Raw genomic sequence first — 20,108 nt, 5'->3', positions numbered from 1 at the left:
AATTATATTAATATAATATTAAATTACAGGTAATTACTTCTCTATATAACAATACAGCTTTATGAACAAAGCTACCCGGACTTGTTTATTTTCATCCAGAATTGACAATGAAAAGTTGAGGATGTCTATGCTCTAAAGGCACCCTTGATGTTTGAAACTTCAACTATAAAATTAAAGCTTAAGTTCTCTTTTTATGAGATCTCCCAGTAAATGATTTATGAAGAACTCAAAGATGTTGTAATGTGAAGCTGTCGGAGAGCACGTAAGAGACAGAAGAAGTAGGAGAGAGCAAGACAAAAATCCCCAAATAACCCTTAAAAACGACATGTCTGCTAGAAGGATGTAGTCTGTTTACTTGCCCCACAGGCCAATTGCAGATCATCTATCCTCTGGCAACATTGCCTGCTCTGCCTGTTTCTAAGCTATCTGACAGCTGCCTCAACTCCAGTGTGAATAAGACTTGCATTTCTGTGGGATTTTAGCTTGTGATCTGCATTTTCATGAGACACCCACAGGCGTTAAGCCTGTGCTGAGAGGACTGTGCTGTAATGGCAGCTTGTACTCATCTGGTCTAGACAACAGTTGATATATTTTTTTCTTATTTCTAAAGGTGGAGTACAAGAATAAGGTAAAGAAAGACTTAAATGGACTTCTGAAGGTGAGGTAAAAACGTCACTTGAGTTTAGTTTAGTAAGCTAGAAGCAATCAAATTGCTATGTTGCCTTTATACTGGTGTTTTTTTTGGAAAATAAATCTATTTTTTAAAATTCTGTTAATGTAGTGAAAAGGATTAATTCATCCTTTTTACTAATGTGAGTGTGTGCCTGGAGTGATTACCTATATGTTTGGATTGATACATTTTACTGATAAATGCTTCATTATTGAATTGTACCTGGCCTTGCAGTAGTAATAATATAGTTTATTCTTAGTTATAGGTATGCAAAATTCCTGTCCTTCAGTGCCTTACTTTAGCATAAATGTGTGAAAATAGTATTTCAAGCTTTGCAATGGTTAGATTTGGAAAACTGGTTTCAGAGCCTGGCTGGATAAAGTCTCTTTGTTTGACTTAAACTTGGATAACAGCAACAAGTGGTGGAAAATGAGTAAACCAGAATTTGATAATTTCTATCTTGTAGCTCAGAAACGGATTAGCACAGTGTTGGCTTGATGTACTCCTGCATATTAAAATTGTTTTCGTTTATAGGAAGCTAAGTAACCAGTAAGGGTTACCCATGTTAAATAAAAGATAGCAAAAATAAAAAGTGAAGGCTGTACATTACAATAATGACTCTTAAAAATACTCTTATGTAGTGAGCTGTGAAATTTGCTCTTTCAATACCAGCATCTTGCTGACATACGTAAGAATAATATATGTGCCAGTGAGAAATGGCAACAACTAAATTCTTTATGTAAAAAGAAAAAGCACAGAATAAGACCTTCAATGAAGAATTATGTTAATCTTTGAATTATATAAAAAAGTTATGAACCTTGGCTTTGAAAAATAAACTGCAGGGATGTTCTTTATTTTTCTGTCATTGGTGCTGCATGCTTGGAGAGAACTCTTGGATTATGTATGAAGACAGGCTGAGAAAGTTGGGGCTGTTCAGCCTGGAAAAGAGAAGGCTGCATGGAGACCTCATAGCAGCCTTCCAGTATCTGAAGGGGGCCTACAAGGATGCTGGGGAGGGACTCTTCATTAGGGACTCTAGTGGTAGGACAAGGGGTCATGGGTTTAAACTTAAACAGGGGAACTTTCAGGTTAGATATAAGGAAGAAGTTCTTCACAGTGAGGGTGGTGAGGCACTGGAATAGGTTACCCAAGGAAGTTGTGAATGCTCCAACCCTGGAGGTGTTCAAGGCCAGGCTGGACAGAGCCTTGGGCGACCTAGTTTAGTGTGTGGTGTCCCTGCTCATGGCAGGGGGGTTGGAACTAGATGATCTTAAGGTCCCTTCCAGCCCTAACTATTCTATGATTCTATGTTGTTCAGAAGCCTGAGTTGCTTAGTGTTTTCTGTCTTAATAGGATTTGTTTGCAGTGTGCTGATTTAGTAGATTTGGGAGTAAGCAGTCATATAAGCTTATGGTGCTAATTTGAGTTTTATTTTTTTAAAGTTGCTCGTTTGATTGATTTTGACTAATTTTTGCAAAATTCACCTTTATGTCTTCTGTTACGATACAAGAATAAAATGGATGAATTTTCTGAAACATGGTAGAGGAAATTAACAAGTAGGTTACCTGCAGCAGGTTACCTTAGGTTTAAAGACATGGAGGACTCCATTAAGCTCTATAAACAAATAAATGTGTTAAAATTCCATATCTTTTAACAGGGTTTCTATTTTTGACTCTTAATCTTTATTTCTTTCTGTATCCCACGTAATGTTACTAGGAGTAAACTATCCTCATACAGCTGCCTAAATGGATCTTAAGTGTCATTTATGTACACAAGAAATGCTATACTTAATTATCGGTTTATTTCTAATACCACAGGAAGTATTGTCAGCCATATGCATAGAAGTGTATTTTCAGTGTTATTTCCTTACTTTCTCTTTTATATATGACGAGATAGCTATATAAAAAATTAAATCTGGTTCTAGTGGGCTAGGAACACTGTCTGGTACACAGGAGTTATTTTGTTGCATGCTATTAGTTAAGACATAGTCAGGTGTTAACCAAGTTTATTGAAGAAATAGCAATTACTTTACTGTTCATGGGAGTGTTTGTTCATGGCTGTCTCTTTTTTTGTGTGTGTGTCTTAATGCAAAAATACATCCTTGTATCCTGATTAAGAAAGGAAATCCAATCACTTCTTTCAGATTAACTGCTGTCACTTACTGCAGTGTATTTTTTAATCCATTTGTGTTTGCTGTGTTGAAGTAAAAAAAGGAAGAAAAATGGAGACAGAGACCATTTTAAGCCTTAAACACCAACTCAAGGAAGCAGAGAATGAGCGAAGGAAGGCAGCACAATATGGCTTGCATTTATTGGAGTCCCAAAATGAAGTTCAAAATCAGTTGGATGAAGCACGTCGTGAATTGACTGAAAAAACTGAGGTGATATTATAAACTTTAAGTAGAAAAAGTTTTAACTCTTTTCTGAATATCACAGGTGTTTTAAATGCCTTTCAGAGTCTAGATTAATTTTAAGAAGCCTTTTTAGTGTAAATATTTGTAGAGAGGGCTTTTCGTCTCTTCTCTGAAGATACTGGGCATAATTTTATCTAACTGGGACAGGCTTTCATAGCTAACTGTCCATCAAGTGTTTGCTACCATGTAGGAATGCAAAATGAATACAAAGTGCTACATTAAATTTGTCTTAAAGTACATGGTTTGGGTACGTTTAGCAATTAATTCATGTTACGCTCTCCCTGTAAGCTTTGTATCGCTTAAAGCTGTAAAAGGAATGCTGGCAGCAAGACTGTAATATTGAATTCTTCTGTAGTGGGGTTTTCAAATATTCTAAAGACTGAGGGATTCTGATTTTATTAAAGTGTTTCTTTACAGCTCAGAAAAGAGTAGTATAGTGTTGAAATATAGAGGCATTACTTAGTCAACCTTATTCTTAATAGTAATTGTTTGAGAAAATTCCAATCCGGAAAATCTCTTCCACTTATTACAAACATAGTAATTTTGATGTTTGTTTGCAGCTGCAAAGTACAAGTGAAAAGGAAAAAGGGCAGGATCATCCTTTTCTGCTGACAACCTCCGGTGGTAGCTAGTGTGTTGAGAAGGTGCATCCATAGTCTGTGATCCTATGTTATAGGCTGGAGCAAAATTATGAGCAAAGCTTGGCTGAACTAGATCGATTGGTAACTTAAATTCTGAGGGCAGGTGGAAGGAATTGTCTGCTTTCATGCAGTGGAACAACATCTTGTGTGGGAACCATGGTTAGCCAGCAGATTCCTTTGAGCTTTTGAGTCTGTGGTTCTTCTTTTTGAAATCTGGGAGCCAAAATAGTTACTGTGAATGCAAGTTTTAACAGTAGGCACAAGGGGCTTTCAGAAAAGTCTGTACTCTTCTGTAAAAGTCTGTGTAGTCTATGGGATTTACTTCAAAGCGGTAGACAATTCAGATGTCTTTACCAGATATTGAAGCCTTGTGCCATAGGGGAACACTTGATGGGCTGTAACAAGTTGTAACATAATTGTGTTCCATAGTGATAGGAAGGATACCCTAAGCTCTCACTCCGTTGTTACACTTGTAGGAAAGATGTCCACAGCCTTAGTGGTGGGTGCGGAGATACACTGTTTCCAGGAAGAAGAGAATGTAATACAATCAAATAAGTCATAAAATGTCAGGGCAGGTTTTTTCTGTTTGGGTTTTTTGGTTTGTTTGTTTGTGGGTTTTTTTGTTGTTGTTCTTGTGTCTTGTTTGTTTGTTTGTTTGTTTTTTAAAAACATGGGTCTGACGATTCCCTGTTTGGGACTTCAACAAAAGGTTGAGTGAGCTACAAGTATTTCGTGTCTTGGTGCTGAGCCTGTATTGAGTAGATTGCTCCCTAAACATTTATAAATATTACATCTATCTTTATTAGTCTGTTACTTCTTTCAGAAATTTGAACAAGAGAAATACTCTCTCCAGAGAGAAATGGAACTCAAGAGTCGAATGTTGGAAAGCTTGAGTTTTGAATGTGATTCCCTTAAGCAACAGCAAAACATGCAACTGGATAAACAGAAAGAACAGCTTGCCAGAGTCTATGGACAAGAAATCAGTGACCTTAAAAACAAGGTTTGCCAACTAATATACAGCTAAAATGTTGCTAATAGCATTTTAAAAGAATGTGCTTAACTTATAATTGCACATGTACTACTAAACCAGCTCAAATAGTTATGATGCATAGGAGTTTGCTTGGTTGTTTTTTTAGCAAACATCTGCATAGTTCCTTGTTAATTACAATAAATTTCATAGCTTATTTTAAGGAGTTTGCTCTTAAGTTGTATTTCTAAGACACTTTCTGTGATTAGAACAGTCAAAAGCTTTGTGTGTTTCAAGAGTTTATTATGAAATGGTACTACTTAGTTATAAACTGTCTTTAAGTTGGAGAACCTGAAAGCGGAACTAGATGAAACCCGGCTCTCGGAGAAACAACTGAGGCACAAAGTGGAGCATCAGAAGGAAATAATTGCTGCCAAGTCAGAAGAATTACATATCATGTCTGAGCGTGTACATGAGACCATGTCTTCAGAAATGCTCAATCTTCAGCTAGAACTCACTGAACTAGAAAGTGTGAAGGTGAGTGACTAGTACTTCATTATTAGCAGGGTTGGCTAATGGAAGATAAAATCCTGTGCTTTTGCCCTTTTCAATTTTCAGTACTTTGTGTATGTTGCTACCTTACGACTGGCTAACTATTCAGACAATGTGTACTGAACAAAACGGCCTTACTAACTGCATTTTAATGCAACCTCTTCAAAATAATACTTTGTATTAAAAGTAATGGGTACTGACAAGCCTGTTTGGTTCACATGGTCCTGCTTTTTCTTTTATTGTTTTAAAAGTATTTTATTTTACACTTTTTGGGGTTTGGTGTGGGTTTTTCTGGTGGGTTTTTTTTTTTTGTTATTTGGTTGGGGGTTTCTTTGTTTTGTTTTGTTTAGGCCAGTGTTGAAGAAAAGCTGACTGAACTACAGTACAGTAAAGAACAACTAGAACTCATAAACAGTAACCTACGTAATCAGCTGGAGCGTCTACAGGGAGAGAAAGAAGAGAGGGAAAAAGAAATTGTTTCTTACTGTATTGCATTAGAGGTATTCTCTTCGTGTTACTCGACAGTGGTAGATGATCCCTGAATGCCACAAGTTGTGCTGTTAACTTTTTAGTGAAGTGCGAGTTTGGAGCGGGGAGGATATTGGCTCATCATCTTTGGTATTGCCTCTTGATAAATACTCTTTCTGTTGGCTTTCTTTTGTGGATGGCTGTGTATGGAGATCCTTGCACAGCAGAATTCTGCCTCATAATGGGACCTTCTCAGAGGTCACTGATAGAATTCTCACTTTTATTTCAAGTTTCTACTGAATGCCTTGGAAAATTTTGTACTGGGTAGTAGAGGATTTTTGATGAAATAACACAGCAAGGCTAGTAGTCTCAATACCATTAGTTCAGTTGATAAATGTCAAAGTTTTCTTTTAATGGTTTTAGTTGTGCTTTGGTCTTGAAGAACAAGTGGAATATTAAGCCTTATAGTGAAACAAAACTGATTGTCTCTTACTAACTTGAACTGTATGCACAGTTAAGTACTGCAGTACAGTATAATCTGTGCTAAAGGCATAGGAAATGAAAGAGGTAAAACCATCTGATTAAATTCATACATGCAGTATATCAGATGCTTAAATGTCTAATACCCTCTTTGCTTTAATCTAGAAAGCTCGCGAAGCTAATCAGGAGCTTCAGGTTCAGCTGGATCATGCAGTGCAGCAGTCTCTGGACCCTACAAGAAAAGGCAATTCTCTCTTTGCTGAGGTACAATTATTCCACAGATGCCAAGAATATACAGAGGAGAGAAGAAATATTTCATAAGTTTTATTTCTTATTTTACACTGAAAATATTCAAGTATTTGTACCTGATCTGGCCAGCAGGCATCTCTGATCCTCAAATTACTTCAGTGTTGGACTGTCTAGGGACTGACCTATTGAAAACAATTCTTATGCATGCTCTGAATTTGAGGAATTAATAAACTTAATGGAATAACTTAAAGTTACCTTGCTGTCAAGATAGAAGATGGGACTGAGGGTTCATGACAATTCTGCCTGCAGCTTTTAGCTCTTAGTAGCTTTGTTCAGCTGGTAACTGTTCTTTAGTGGAGAAGATAGTATGTGAAAAGTAAGAAGATGCTGATAAATGCTGTCTTTTAAAAACATGCTGAAAATGGCTGCATGTTTGCATGTTTGGGAGAATTTTTGAATTAGTTCCAAGAATAGGAGTTCAGCTGCTGTTAAATGCATAGAGAGTTATTTTGTTTTCTGGCAGCACCCAGGGAATGGGTTAAATTAGTACACATTATTTTTTTTTTTTTTTTTTTTCTTCTGATGCCAGTGGACAAAACTATTCTACAGCAACACTGAAGCATACGCAATGTTACTTAGATATCAAAAGAAAAATCTGTTGCACTTTACTGCTTGGGCTTCAGCTGCTCCAGCACTGTCTGCTCACTGTTATCTCAGAGGTATTGACAGTAGTGCCTCATTTCAAGTACGTTTGCTGGAAAAACACTATTTGCAGAACCAACATGGGTTGCTAGGTAACACCCCCTTGTAAAACTCATTATCCACATGACAATAAATGTTATAATTTTCATAGTAATAATTGTTAATGTTCTGTAGGTGGAGGACCGTAGGGCAGAAATGGAACGACAACTGATCAGTGTGAAAGTAAAATATCAATCCCTACAAAAGCAGCATGCATTCACTAGAGAACAGTTGCAAAGAATGAAGGTACGACCATTACTGCAGTATTGCAGGGTTTCCTTGGCATCTGACAAGGCACTGCTTCAGTGCACAGGCTGGGGCTTTGGTTTTCTTTTAAATATGGTACAGTAGTCTGGGGGAGGGAAATGGGAGAGAAAACAAATGAGATGTCATTGTGCTATTTGACTTCTATGGTACATCAGCATTTTTCTAGTGCTGCTAGTGCCACTACTTCATCCTGGAACATCACTTTATGCTGAAGGCACTGTGTTTGCTTACTTTGGAGTAGCTGTTAAATGGGTAAACTACAACTCCTGTCATTCAAACCAGCATTCAATTAGTCTTGAAAATTGCTGTTGTGGTTTTTTGGTTTTTGTTTTTTTTAATCTAATTCTTGTACTACATGAGTTGTTTATTTGTGGATTAACTATGATTGCTAGGAATGAACATAAGGAGAAGGGCTTGTACCCTGTCCTCTGCTTACACTGTTCCATTCCCCCTGTCCCAGGTTGATTTCTTGTTTTGTTTGCCCATGTTTTTCTCACTTTTATCTGTAGTGCAAGAAAAAGTAATAACTTTTGTCTTAACTATTTAATTTAGACTATACTCCCATATGATGTGAGCCTGTTGGTTAGTACTGTTGAGAACTAGTTAGCAGAATCTAATTTACACGATAATGTGAAGGGGATGCTGCAAAACTGCCAGCTGTTTTCACGCTGGTCTTATGCTTTTCCCACACAAGTGTGGATCCTTTCATTTGATCAAATAGTTGATCATGCAGTTTGAGGAGAGTGCTTAAATATCAATAGTGATGATAAGAAATAACACCAAAGATAGAAAGTCTGTGTTACCTGCTTTATGAGGAGAAGTGGGTCGAAAATAAATAAAAAAAAACCCCCCAGCATCTACTGATGAAGCAGAGGAATTGTCTTTCACTAAAATCTGACCGTTAGAGCTAAATACTTGAGGGAGTGAAGTGATTGAATAGGATCTGTTTCTTCAGAAATGTTCTCCTGGTAACATGAGGTTAGGTCAGTCATACTGATTGAACGGTGTAAAAAAACATTCCTAATACTGAAGATTTTCACCAAGAACTGAGGCAAATTGCTGTCCCTGTTCTACTACTTAGTGGTTTTATTGGGAATTTCAATTTGTATTCAGTTTTCTTGAAGTGTCAACACCTGAAGACATGCAGTTTGTCAGGAGAGCTGTTTTGCCTAGCTTACTACCTTAGATTCCTGTTAGGATCCTCTCTGCTTTGTGCTGCATTATGATGCTGATTGTTAAAGCTCTATCTGTAGTTAACTGATCTCTTCATTCAGCATCTGATTCCCACAGTGTAGTTAACTGTTGTTGCAGCTGTAGTTGTCAGAGTGCCTCACTTTGGTATTTACTGATGACTTCTGAAGACCTGCAGTGCTATTGGGAAAGTTTTACTGTCTGGTGTATTTTCCACAACCCACAGTATCCCTTCCAGTTTCTGTTCTTTGTTTTTATGTAGATCAACTGCAATCTGCAGTTCTGCCAGTTAGCAAATGGGCTTGTAAGCAGAAGGGGAATAGGTTAATGTCTGCAGGCTTGGGAAATGTAAGCATAGCTTTAGTCAGCTAGTGGGGGGTAAAATCTGCCTCCCTTTATATCCTGTAGAAGCCATGAGGAGGAGGTGACTCAATCTTTCTGTAGCTGCAGTTGGTGTACAGAATCTTTGGTCTCCGTTACTTGATATAGGAGATTCTGTAGGGTAAATGCTCTTCTCTATCTTTCTCTGTTAATCTGTAGTCTTAATTTGTTTGAGTTGATCCTTTCCCTGTGATTTCTCCAAGTGTCCTACAGTGGTACCTTATCCGTACTGACTGGAGCGGGAAAAGTACTACAGTTATCAGTAACTCCCTGCTAAGTCTTTCTGTTACTGCATTTCATGTTGTTTTTCCACATGTTTGAACTTCTGATGTATCACTTTGAACTGAAGGCATTAATGCCCTTGTACTATGATGATATTGTTAATAGCATTGGAAAAATCTGCTATAAATGCAATACTCATTGATAAACTTTTCCTTTTGTAATGACAGAGGGTGTTTCCTTGCTTGAAAGGGTGTGCTCCACTAAAGGAACAGCTAAAATTCTTGGACTGGTATTACAGAGGGCAAACTTAGTGTTATCTATACCACAGAATCAGGGTGACTGCAGAAAAAAGGTTTTTAAACTCATTGATGAACTAGAGCATGCTTTCCCAAGAAAGATGTTCTTAGTAGGTGCATTTCAGCTCTCGTAAACAACCTGGACTGGAGTTTGGTGACTTGGTGTTCATGGTTTGAATGTGAAATGTTGTGTGTGTCATTGATAGAATATTTATAGATTCTTAAGTCAATATGCAGAAGGTTATGACACCTCAGGACTAGTCTGTTCTGTAAGTTTTCAGCTGTTCTAAAGATTTCTAGTGTCAACCTATGGTGGTAATTGTGAAGACTATATTCAGGATTAAAATTACAAGGCTTCAGTACCCTAATTCTTCTTGGTTAGAGGCTGAGGTTTTCAGTTACTTAACCCAGTATTTGTTTAAAGGTTTTGTTTTCCCTTTTTTCCTAGCTGCAAATGGCTACACTGCTCCAGCTAAAAGGCTCTCAGGCAGAATTTGAGCAGCTGGAACGCTTGCAGTCGATGTTAGAACAGAAGAATGGTGAGATTGAAGATCTGCTTATGAAAGTGAGGCAGCTAGAAAGATTTAAGGTATGTGGTCTGTAATTAAGTGGCTAAGTCATAATCAGAAGCTAAAGCATGAGAATAAGGAGAATTATTGAAACTATTTGAAGTCCATGATAAGGTTTGAAAAGGATCCAAATGACTTTATTTGACCAAAGTTCCATTTCACAGCTGGAGAACATACACTTCTGTAGCTCAGAGAAGCTGGAAATTCTACACCACCTAGTCCCTGGTTAGAAAACAATCTCTTCTGGGTTCCTGTGTAGCACCATCGTAGTTTACATAGTTACTTGTACTTTTTAAATTCAATTATGTGGCGAAGGTCACTGAGCTGACATCTGATTTTTCTCTTCAAAGACACAACCCTTTCACCCTTTGACTGTGTGTTCTTTGGCTTTACCACTTTTCAGTTTCTCAGCTATATTGGATTTCTTAGATGTTTATTCTTCCCATGCGTCTCAACTTTGCAGTTGAAGTATGCCCTTTTCTAGAAAAACTGAATTGCTTCATCATCCTTTAAAGCAATTTCTTCAGTCCTCTTATGCAAGTTGGTAGCACCTTGTTGTATTTTTCACCTTCCAAAATACTGTAAGACCTGTATGCACTATGTTACTGAGGTTTGTGTGTATACAGAGTTAAAACCTGTAGCTTTTTTGCATACATATGGACTAGTTTGGTAATTTCTTATCACAGCTCTGGCATGTAAACTTAGCTGTATTAGCTTATGCATCCTCTTTTCTGCATTTAAACAGGGTGGCGTAAAGCTAGGCTTAACCTATTTCAGTGAGCAATTAGACAGCTCAATTGCTTTACCACTTCTGCAATGTATAAGCTTGATGAGTATTTTTTTGTCTCTGTGCCATAGATAAGTCGTGTCAGGAAATTAAATAATTGATTAAATAACCATCTAAAGTACTGGTAGTATTAAATCGTGAGTACTGCTTGTTCAAAAAACCCCCCACAAAACAGCTTCCCCCAGAATGTCACGTTACTGCTGTATTTTATGGGAAGTTTATTGTGTTTATGGCATCTTTACTATGAACCAACTCTCTTCTTTAAAAGGTGTAGCTGATTTTGAGGGTTTGACAGTTGTGTTCCTTTGGGGTCCAGCTACTGAAGCCTAGAAATAAAGACAGAAACAACCCTGCAGGTTAACAAAATGATCTGTATGTTCTAGTAAACAGGAAGATAACTGTTCTTCAGTGCTACTTGAAAACCTTCTGGGGTTGGGCTAACTTGCTTTTTGTATTTCTCTTTGAGTGAATGAGAGAGAACTGTCAGTTTCAGGACTATCTGACATTTGTAACCAATAGGGAAGTACTTGGAGCAACTGAGCTCTCTTGTATGTTGAAATGCCTCTATGATAAGGCTTCTCCGTAGAAATACATGGAAACTATCACATGAAGACTGAGATAAAGTGCTTCTGAAAAGTCCATATTTGACAACCTGATTTTTTTTTTATCAGACTTTGTATGAGAATATGGAAGAATCCAGAGCTAGTAGTAGCTCAAAAGGAGGGGAGTCTGATGATGGTTACTATGTGGATTTACTGCAAATGAAACTTGACAACTCAAAGTAAGTACTTAATGGTCTGAGGCCTAGATATTGCTTGTAGTCTGGTTATCTTCTAGCCACTTGGGTTTATTCTCCCTTTTTTTGTTACTATTTGTATGTAATCCACTGACTGTATGTGTGAATATACTCATTGTCTTATTCTCTAATGCTGTGGGACTGAGTTGTTTTGGTTTTAGTTATTGTTGCAAAAGATAGCAGCAGAACTACTTTTAATTCTTGCAGCCTTCTAGAATTGTTGTTAATGCTTCTAGATACAAGATAATTGAGAATTAAATAAAATAATCTGTAAGGAAACTGTATTAAGCTTCTTCGAGACTATAGGCTGTACGTATGTATTTCTCTTCTAAAAAGAGCCAGATAATAACACTTGAAATGTTTTATTGGACTCTTTACTTATGTTCTTTGGCTAGCTAGTTCCATATCTATCTATTAGAAAGTCCATAGTATTCAGGACTGTTTTTAAGCCCTCAGATGGAAGTATTGCACATGCAACAGGAGGCCATGGGTCTGCTACAGGAATTCCTGATAAGTCTGTTGCCTCACCCTGGTGCTGTTATGAAAAACTGGCATGACCCAAGTATTTTGGAATCGCTGAGGAATGCTGATTCAGCGCTTATGATATGGAAGTTAATGGCCTCTGAAACAGAGGCAAAGACATGCAATAAGTATTAACTGGTTTTGTGTTGGGCATTTGGAGTAACATCTCTGTGTAAAGTTTGTATTGTCAGTTACAGGAGTAATTATAGTAATTTATGCACAGAAAACTTATACTAGGAAACCCCCAGTGAAAGAGTGAATTTGTAGGTTAGGGAAGGTTTCTTAAGCCAGCATACAGCTTTGTTTTTAACATGAGTTTTATCTCTGGTAACTAAACTCTCTGTTCTATGTGAAGGTCAAGTGAAAACTTTCATTGTGTTAGGTCTCTTGCATTTCCTGCTAGAGTATAATCCCAAATTTTATGCACTGAATGCTGAGTTGACTTTGTCTCTACTGCTTTACTAAAAACCCGCATAACTGTATCATTTTCCTCCCACCCCAGCAAGGAAACAGAAACATTGAAAAATGAACTATCTTTGCAGAGGATGAAAGCTCTGCATGAGAGCCAAAGAGTTCTGGAGGTTGAAAGGAAGCTCTTTGCGAATGAGAGGCATTTGCAAGTTTGTCAGAGTGAGAATATGAACTTGCGAGTTATGCTGGATGAGCTAAAAATGAAATATGAACCTGAAGGTAAATACTACTTTCCTGTATGGGGAAAAATGCAATCTCTGGTCTTTTCAACCTTTACAAGGTGAATGACATTAAACAGGAAACACTGGGCTAATTCAGATATGAAATAATATTTAAATGACTGCCTCTCTGATAATAACCTGCTCCAAAACCTACTGAACTGAAATAGTAAAGTCCTATCTTTCTCAAGGACCATATGTCAGTATATATACAAACACTGATATTGGGAGACAAAAGAGTACATGTTAGAGTTTATAGTGTAGCTAGATAACCACAGTCAAGTAGGTAGGAACAGATTCTCAGGAGATGCTTTTCATCAGAGTAGCAGTATCTGTCTGTTGATGAGAAGTGTTGGCTTTCTGAATGCAGGCAGCTGGAAGGAGCTTTGTGTAAAGTATTTCAAGGAAAAAATGCTTAGTAGCTCGAGTTAATGTGGATTAAGTTTTGACAACAGAGGCTCACTCAAAAAACAGCTGATAGCTGGGTATGTGCAGAAACAAGGAAGTTGCAGCCTGTGGAGGAGGATGAATGGGGAACCAGAGGGGTGAATTGCATTTGGTTCTGTGTCCATGCCCAAAGGATTTAATTTTGAAAACCTAGTTGTGGAAGCTTACCTCAGCAGCCTCCAAAATGGAAATAACATAATAGAGTATTCTCTTGTAGTTCAGGTCATCTAATAGAAAGCCTTGGTAAAAAGGTGGAGTGAGTGGGGAGAGAGTTTTGTCTCTCTTTCAACCTAACGTCTACTGGGATGCTTACTTACTGTAACAAATTAGATCAAGGACAGTCTTTAAAGGATGCGAATTGTCTATTAAGAATTATTCCAAGGTCTTTAGTCATGTAAAATGTTCTTTATTAGCTTCATTCTGAACATATTTATGGGCAAGTTAACTCCAGCTTCACTTGTGTACGAAAAATATATTCCTTTTTTCTTAGAATTACTTAAAGGCACTAATATTAAAAAGAGGAGGGAGAAGATTCCAGTGGACAGTACTTGTGAATACTTGGACAGCAAAAATACTTCAGTAAAAGAAGCTGCCCTTATTCAGTTGCCAAGTAAGGAAGAAATAAAGATGACTTCTAAGAACTTGGAGCAAAGCGGCGCTTCTCCAAAAAAACACGCTCCTGAAGCAGTGCCAATGAATATGGCTCTTCAAGTAATGCAGAAAGTAGTTGAACCTGAAAAAGAAAGGAAGAGAGTCAAAATTGAAGATAAGAATCATGATGCCTTTACTTCATGTAGCGGAAGTGGAAGCAATTCCTTGACTTCAGCTGCCCCCAGGTCAGTGTCAGCTTCTGTCTATGGTCAAGGCAATCAGCACAGACCTGCATCTCTTTTCTTTCGCTGCATGAACTATGCTATCCACTTCTTTATCTATTTCCTCAGTGTTGCATGCAGTGTAATTCCTCAGCTCCGGCTGCCTGCGTTGAACCTCTCAGTACCTTTAAGAAAGACTAAGATGATGACTAATAAAAGAGACTCTTGAAACTGTAACAGTCTTTGAAAAAACTTTTGCACTGCTTGAGAATGGTGAAGGTGTGCACGTAGCATGACAGCGTGCCCTGTTTGCTCTAACGTCACAAATAGCTCTTCTGTTTTCTTGGTCCCTTCTGAGCTACCACATGCCTGTTACATATCAAAGTAATAAAGGCAATACTTATCATGCTTCAATTTGACTGGATTTTAGCCCTCATCAACTACCAGATTTAGCTAAAACCCAGAGATTATTTAAGTAATTATTAACCTGAATTAGAAGAACAGAATTTGCATTGTACAAGAAAGCAGACAATTTATGATGCTTTTTGTCAGACAAATGACTTCCATAATCTGGATTCATGATAACTAGAAACACAACCGGTAAATTAAGATCAAGTTTTCCCCCTGAACTGAGAATTTCAGTTACTTTTTGATATATGAAGTAACTTAGAACAATAATTAGCTCAAACTTTTTTACCTTGGTAAAAGGAATGCTGATTTCTTTTCTCTTTTTCAGCTGTTGCTTTTGTATTCTGTTCATACTTATAATCTTTGTAAACACATGTTTGAGTGTTTGTGGGGAGGGAAATCTGGGATAATTTAGGTACTTTGAGCTTACAATTTGTTAATGTCTGCTAGTAAAAATAGTTTATTGACTCTAGAATGACAGCAGCTTCAGAGATAGAGGAAGGCATAACGTGGGAATCTGTATGGTATACCCCAGTCAGTGGCATTTGACCGTAACTGGATTGATATTGACTCTCAAACCAGTTATTGAAGGTTGCATTGGATACAATTAATAGTTTTAAAGTAACCAAACAGTACAATGTTCTGAAACAGTCTAGAAAGAATATGGCAGAATTGACACTTTAAGTAGCAGTGTCAAAATATGTGGGGACTTACCGAGGAGGAAAGATCAGAAAGCACAAACGGGGAGGGGGGTGCAAGTTGTGAGGAAAGGCTGGATAGTTTAGTGATGGTCTTGTGTTTTGGCAGTGTTCTGTACACATCAGGGAACAGATTGCATGTAACCAGAGTGTGAAGAGTTTACCTGATTTCCTCCTGTTTCTTTTGGAAACGAAGATCCAGTGTCTGCCAACAGGAAGTTGTTGGAAACAGTTTATGTGAAGTGAAAGGGAAACCTACCAGAGAGAGGGAGTGAGGAAAGTATTTTGTGCAGTTCATGTTTGAAAGCAGAGTGAGTGGGAAAAGTACAAGAGGAAGGTGAAGTCAGTTCAGAGAGAGGGTTCTAATCTTGCACCCATTGCTGTTTGCTCAATAAGAAACAAAACATAAATCAATAGGTTTAAAAAGTAAAATCGCCAACACAATAGCTTCTAAGTTGTTTTCAGTGGTGGTATGAACCTGTGAAAAGCAAATCCAGACAGAAGGTTCCATTTGCATCTTTATGTTAATGATCTACTAACTCCCCAGTTAGCGATGATGAGATTGAGGATTTACCTAACCCTGAACCGTTATTATTTATTATGAAATAAGAAATCCTGGTAAAATCTGAGTATTTGAGAGGCTGGGTTTCTAAACCCTAAATGCCTGGAGTGTTCTGTGGTGGATGTGGCCAAACCCTAGATAGGAATACAAGCTAAATGCAAAGACACAAAAAAATACGGGTAGGAATGTGGACCTGAAAATGGAGACTTTGGGGAGGAAAGAATAATTGGCGTGTGCATGGTGGGTAATTGTCAATGTTTCACTTTGTGATGCTCTAGCTGAAAAGGCTGTTGTGGTCAGTGGGGGGTATTTTTGCAAGTGGAGTAGTTTTTGTGCATCCATTAGCCTAGCTCTGTCATCGCTGATCTATGAAATGTGGCAGTGAGAAATCGTAGTAACTATGAAAGGATTGCAGACTTCATTTCTAGGAAAGGTGGTTTGAAAAGCTTTGTTGTCTTTGCTGAGGGGGTGATGAAGAAGTGGTCAGAAGTGATCTGTATGTACTGGTATGGGTGACAGATTTCCTTGTTTGAAGCTGCTTCTTTGCTGATGTAATTGAGTAAGATGAGGCTGGGTAACTTGGAACTAAGAGCATCTGTCTGTATCTGCAGGGCATGTGTGTGTTCTTAAAGTGAGTAAACACTGGAATACTGGATTAGGTGATCATGATGATTAGGTTATGGCATGTGGGTATTGAGAACATACTACTTGAGACTAAAGATGGAAATTTTAAGCCATTATTAATTATGAATTGCTACTGTAATTCAGGCAATGCAAAGGTTATAGGCAGCGGTAGCTTTTGTTAGGCCAGCTGGTCAGTAAAAAGATTCAATGCAGAAGTGTAATGCTTTTCTTCACGTTTTACACTGGTACAGCAAATTCCAGACCTTGCTGCCCAATTTAGTTTGCCTTTAGATTTGAGCTTGTCTGCTTTAGTTTGAGCTCAAGAAGGGTTTGTGTGCCTAAGAGCTTATTTGCTTTTTTAGTTGGATTACATATACCAAATCCACCTCATTTGAACATGGTCCAAATGCCTGTAGCCACTTGGCTCAGCAGGAGACGTGGATAACTAGTACACTGGAGTTTAAGTCATGGTGTTCATCCTCAGAAAGTAAAGCTCCATCTGATGACACTAGTTGATCTTCCTTGAGTGGATAGAAGGAACCCCCATTACATTTAGTTTTTGGAGCCTGTGAAGTCAAATCTTGATAGAATCATGTCATAGTTTCACAAGTGGTTTTTGTTTGGGTTTTTTTTTTTGGTTTTTCAAGTTAGAGTGTTTAACTGTCATCTCTCCTTTCTGATCCATCGCTTGCCTTGTGCTAACACCTGATGAAATATGCCAATGCTGTTAAGGGGTGGTCAATGCTGTGAGCTGGCCTTGGTATGAGGGCTGTGGTGTGTTAACATTGTCTTGCTGCCAGCTGCCCACCCAGCTGCTCTCATTCCCTCTCTTCAACAAGATGGGAGAGAAAAGAAGGTGGAAAAAGCTTGTGGGTTGAGGTCAAGACAGGGATCAATTAGTCATGGGCAAATCAGACTTGGGGATTAGCTGGGGAATTCATTGCCAATTACAAATAGTGGGACTATAGTGGAAAATTATCTCCCTGCTGGCCCTCAGCCCTTCTTTCCAGGTTCAATGTTACTCCTTCATTCCCAACTTCTACCTCCTTCTTTCCAAGTGGCACAAGCGGAATGGGGGTTGCAGTGAGTTTGTAACACTTGGTCGTTGCTGCTCCTCCTTCATTATTTTATAAAGGTTGGTAGAAAAGAACTAATCTGCTGATTTTTGAGCTCCGTGAGACCTAATTTCAAAAGGTGATGCTCAGCTCTTCACTTGAGAGTGTTAACTCTGTCACCTCACTCAGTTGTCCCTTTTCTTGTGATATGTAGCAGCCTGTAGACATGATCTGTCACATGCTAGTAAAACATGTTCTTTGTAACAAGAATTAATTCAGTATGGTAAGGGAAGTGTGGTTCAACAACTCAGGCTGCAGAATAATCATCCTGAGGCATTTGCAGGCCAACTATAAGATACTAAGAATGGAAGAGAAAAAAATTATTTGCTTGGATTGTCCATTGTCACATTAAAGCTTAATGATTTGAATGTTCAGGCATTTCTGAATACTCACTGCTGCGAATTAAGGTTTTCATAAGTGAAGCAGATTATGGCAGTTGATTGCTAATTTAGAAAAAAGCTGTCACTAACTTAAAAGTGAAGCTTATAACATGAAATGGCTCATTTCATCTTCATAAGCCACAGTCAGTCCTCTGATAAAATCACTTCAGGTACTTACTAAGATAGCTGTAGTCTGAGGAGTTAACTCACTGCAGGCTTGTGTAACCATCCTGGTGTGCATTCGGAGCATACAAAGATGGTTCTTTTCTCTCTTCAAGTAACAGATTCTAACAGCTGTTTACTGCTATGAAACAATGTTGTGTTTCTGCTGTGAATTTGATTTCCACAGTTCTTACACTGTACACCAACAATTATCTAATAATGTAGAAAGGGAGTATTTTGTGTAAATCCAATTGTGTTGCTTTAGAACATAATTTGAGTCAATCCAATTTTTATTTGGCCTTTTGGAGTTATTTGTTCTGGATTTATAGAGGGAATTGTTGCTGGAAATTATGGCTACTGCAGTACTGTTTCTGGTGGCCTTGGACAGAGGTTGTTTTGAGGTAGCATAGTGGAGGAACAAATGAAGAGCATCTACCACAGGAACAAACTCTCCATCCCTAGTTACAGCTGCCAGGGAAGCATAGGCTGAACTGCAGACTAAACACTAACCAGGACCACTTACCAAGAATAGACTTTTTCTCCTTTTCTGGATAATTGTTTCTTGGGGTAACCACATGATTATTGGGCTACTTGCGAGCAGCAGCACATCTAAAATGGAGAGCAGCTGGGGAAAAGCCAACCATAGACAAAAATGGTTACCCATTGGAATTACAGGTGCGGACTTACTGCAGAGGAATGGTGGAGCAACACTGCTGCCCTAGGGGAATGCACAGCAAAGCATAGCTTCTTTTCAGTCTGTTGAGTTATAATATGTAGATTGCTTGTAGATCTTCAGCTGTATATCTCTCTGTTGCAAGTACATCTCCAGCAGCTGAGTAGCAGCTACTCTTGTTTGGAAACCTATCGCTGAAAGCAGCTGTATTGCTGGAGGTTGCTCACTGGAGGCTCTTGAGATCACTAGAAATCCACAAAGGCACTAAAGAGTTGCTTTTATGGTGATGGATTAGCATAGAATTTGTGTTGGTATGTGAAGCGATGTTTCATTTGGAACTTCATTTTCTACAATCTGTCCGGCTGTGGGATTGTGTATGATAGTCAACTCATTGTAGGTGATTTGGTTGAGTGAATACCATTATTCATCAATCTGTTCTAATGGCACATTTATATGATTATGAAGTAATTCTGAAGTAATCAAAACACTCAATTGTGCTCGGATGTCTAAATCTCAGTTTTACCTTGCCTCTAACAGCAGTGTGGCAGTTGTGTTCCCTTTTACAGTCACAGCAGAATTAAAACGTGTCAGTGGCAAATGATGTCATTTAGAGCCTGAAAACAACTGTTTTCCTACAACTTGGTTTCAAATACTTGGGCCTTAAGATAAAGGCAGTAGTAATGCAGCACTAGGGGGAAACTAGTACATTGCTTTCAGGGTAGTCCTTGATTTGGTGGTGTGAAAGCAGAATGTTTGACTTCATCATGTTTGGGTTCCATTGCTGGGACTTTCCACTTGGAGTTGTGCTGTAGTGAATGATTCCTGTATGTTCATGGCACAGGCACTGTGCATTTGTGGGGCTTAAAGGCTGATCCCAACCAGTTAACACATTCTGTAACCTTTTTTTACCAAACATTTCAGTAGATAAGGGCATGGGAGGGGAAGGCGATACTTTAAGTGATGAGATGTGACTAGGACTGATATAAACATGCTTTATTTTAGTCTCAGTTTACCCTTAAGCACTGCTTGCTCTGCATATGGATGGTCTTGTATGCCAGTTGGCTTGTTGACTTTGCTTGAAACTTTTGTCTTAGCCCTGTTTTTTAATAACAAAATATGTATTTAGAATGGTTGCTTTGCCTATAGGTTAACAGCTGAATCCAGCTTTGACACTACAGAAAAAGAAGATGAGAAAGAAAATAAAATCACGACTGAGAAGAAAATGCAAAAGAAAAAATATACAACGTTGTATGTATCTTCTAAGCCAACTTCTGAAACACAGTGTGCTCAGCAATAACACAGTTCTGGAAGGCACCTCAACCATTT

The 20,108-nt window shown here is 38.2% G+C and overlaps 1 protein-coding gene across 1 annotated transcript; it reads left to right on the top strand.

The window, feature by feature from the left end:
* Positions 1–608: 608 nt before the first annotated feature.
* SPDL1 (spindle apparatus coiled-coil protein 1) lies at positions 609–20,079 on the top strand. Its single transcript, XM_010021243.1, has 12 exons — positions 609–658; positions 2,884–3,050; positions 4,548–4,724; positions 5,034–5,228; positions 5,594–5,743; positions 6,357–6,455; positions 7,317–7,427; positions 9,987–10,127; positions 11,566–11,675; positions 12,715–12,902; positions 13,839–14,184; positions 19,929–20,079. The coding sequence occupies exons 2-12, from the start codon at positions 2,892–2,894 to the stop codon at positions 20,077–20,079; spliced, it is 1,827 nt and encodes a 608-aa protein (XP_010019545.1). The 5' UTR covers positions 609–658; positions 2,884–2,891.
* The last annotated feature ends 29 nt before the right edge of the window (positions 20,080–20,108 follow it).

The sequence above is a fragment of the Nestor notabilis genome, unplaced genomic scaffold (genome assembly GCF_000696875.1).
Source record: "Nestor notabilis isolate BGI_N333 unplaced genomic scaffold, ASM69687v1 scaffold2179, whole genome shotgun sequence".
NCBI lineage: Eukaryota > Metazoa > Chordata > Aves > Psittaciformes > Psittacidae > Nestor > Nestor notabilis.
This window is presented reverse-complemented; position numbering and strand designations above follow the sequence as displayed.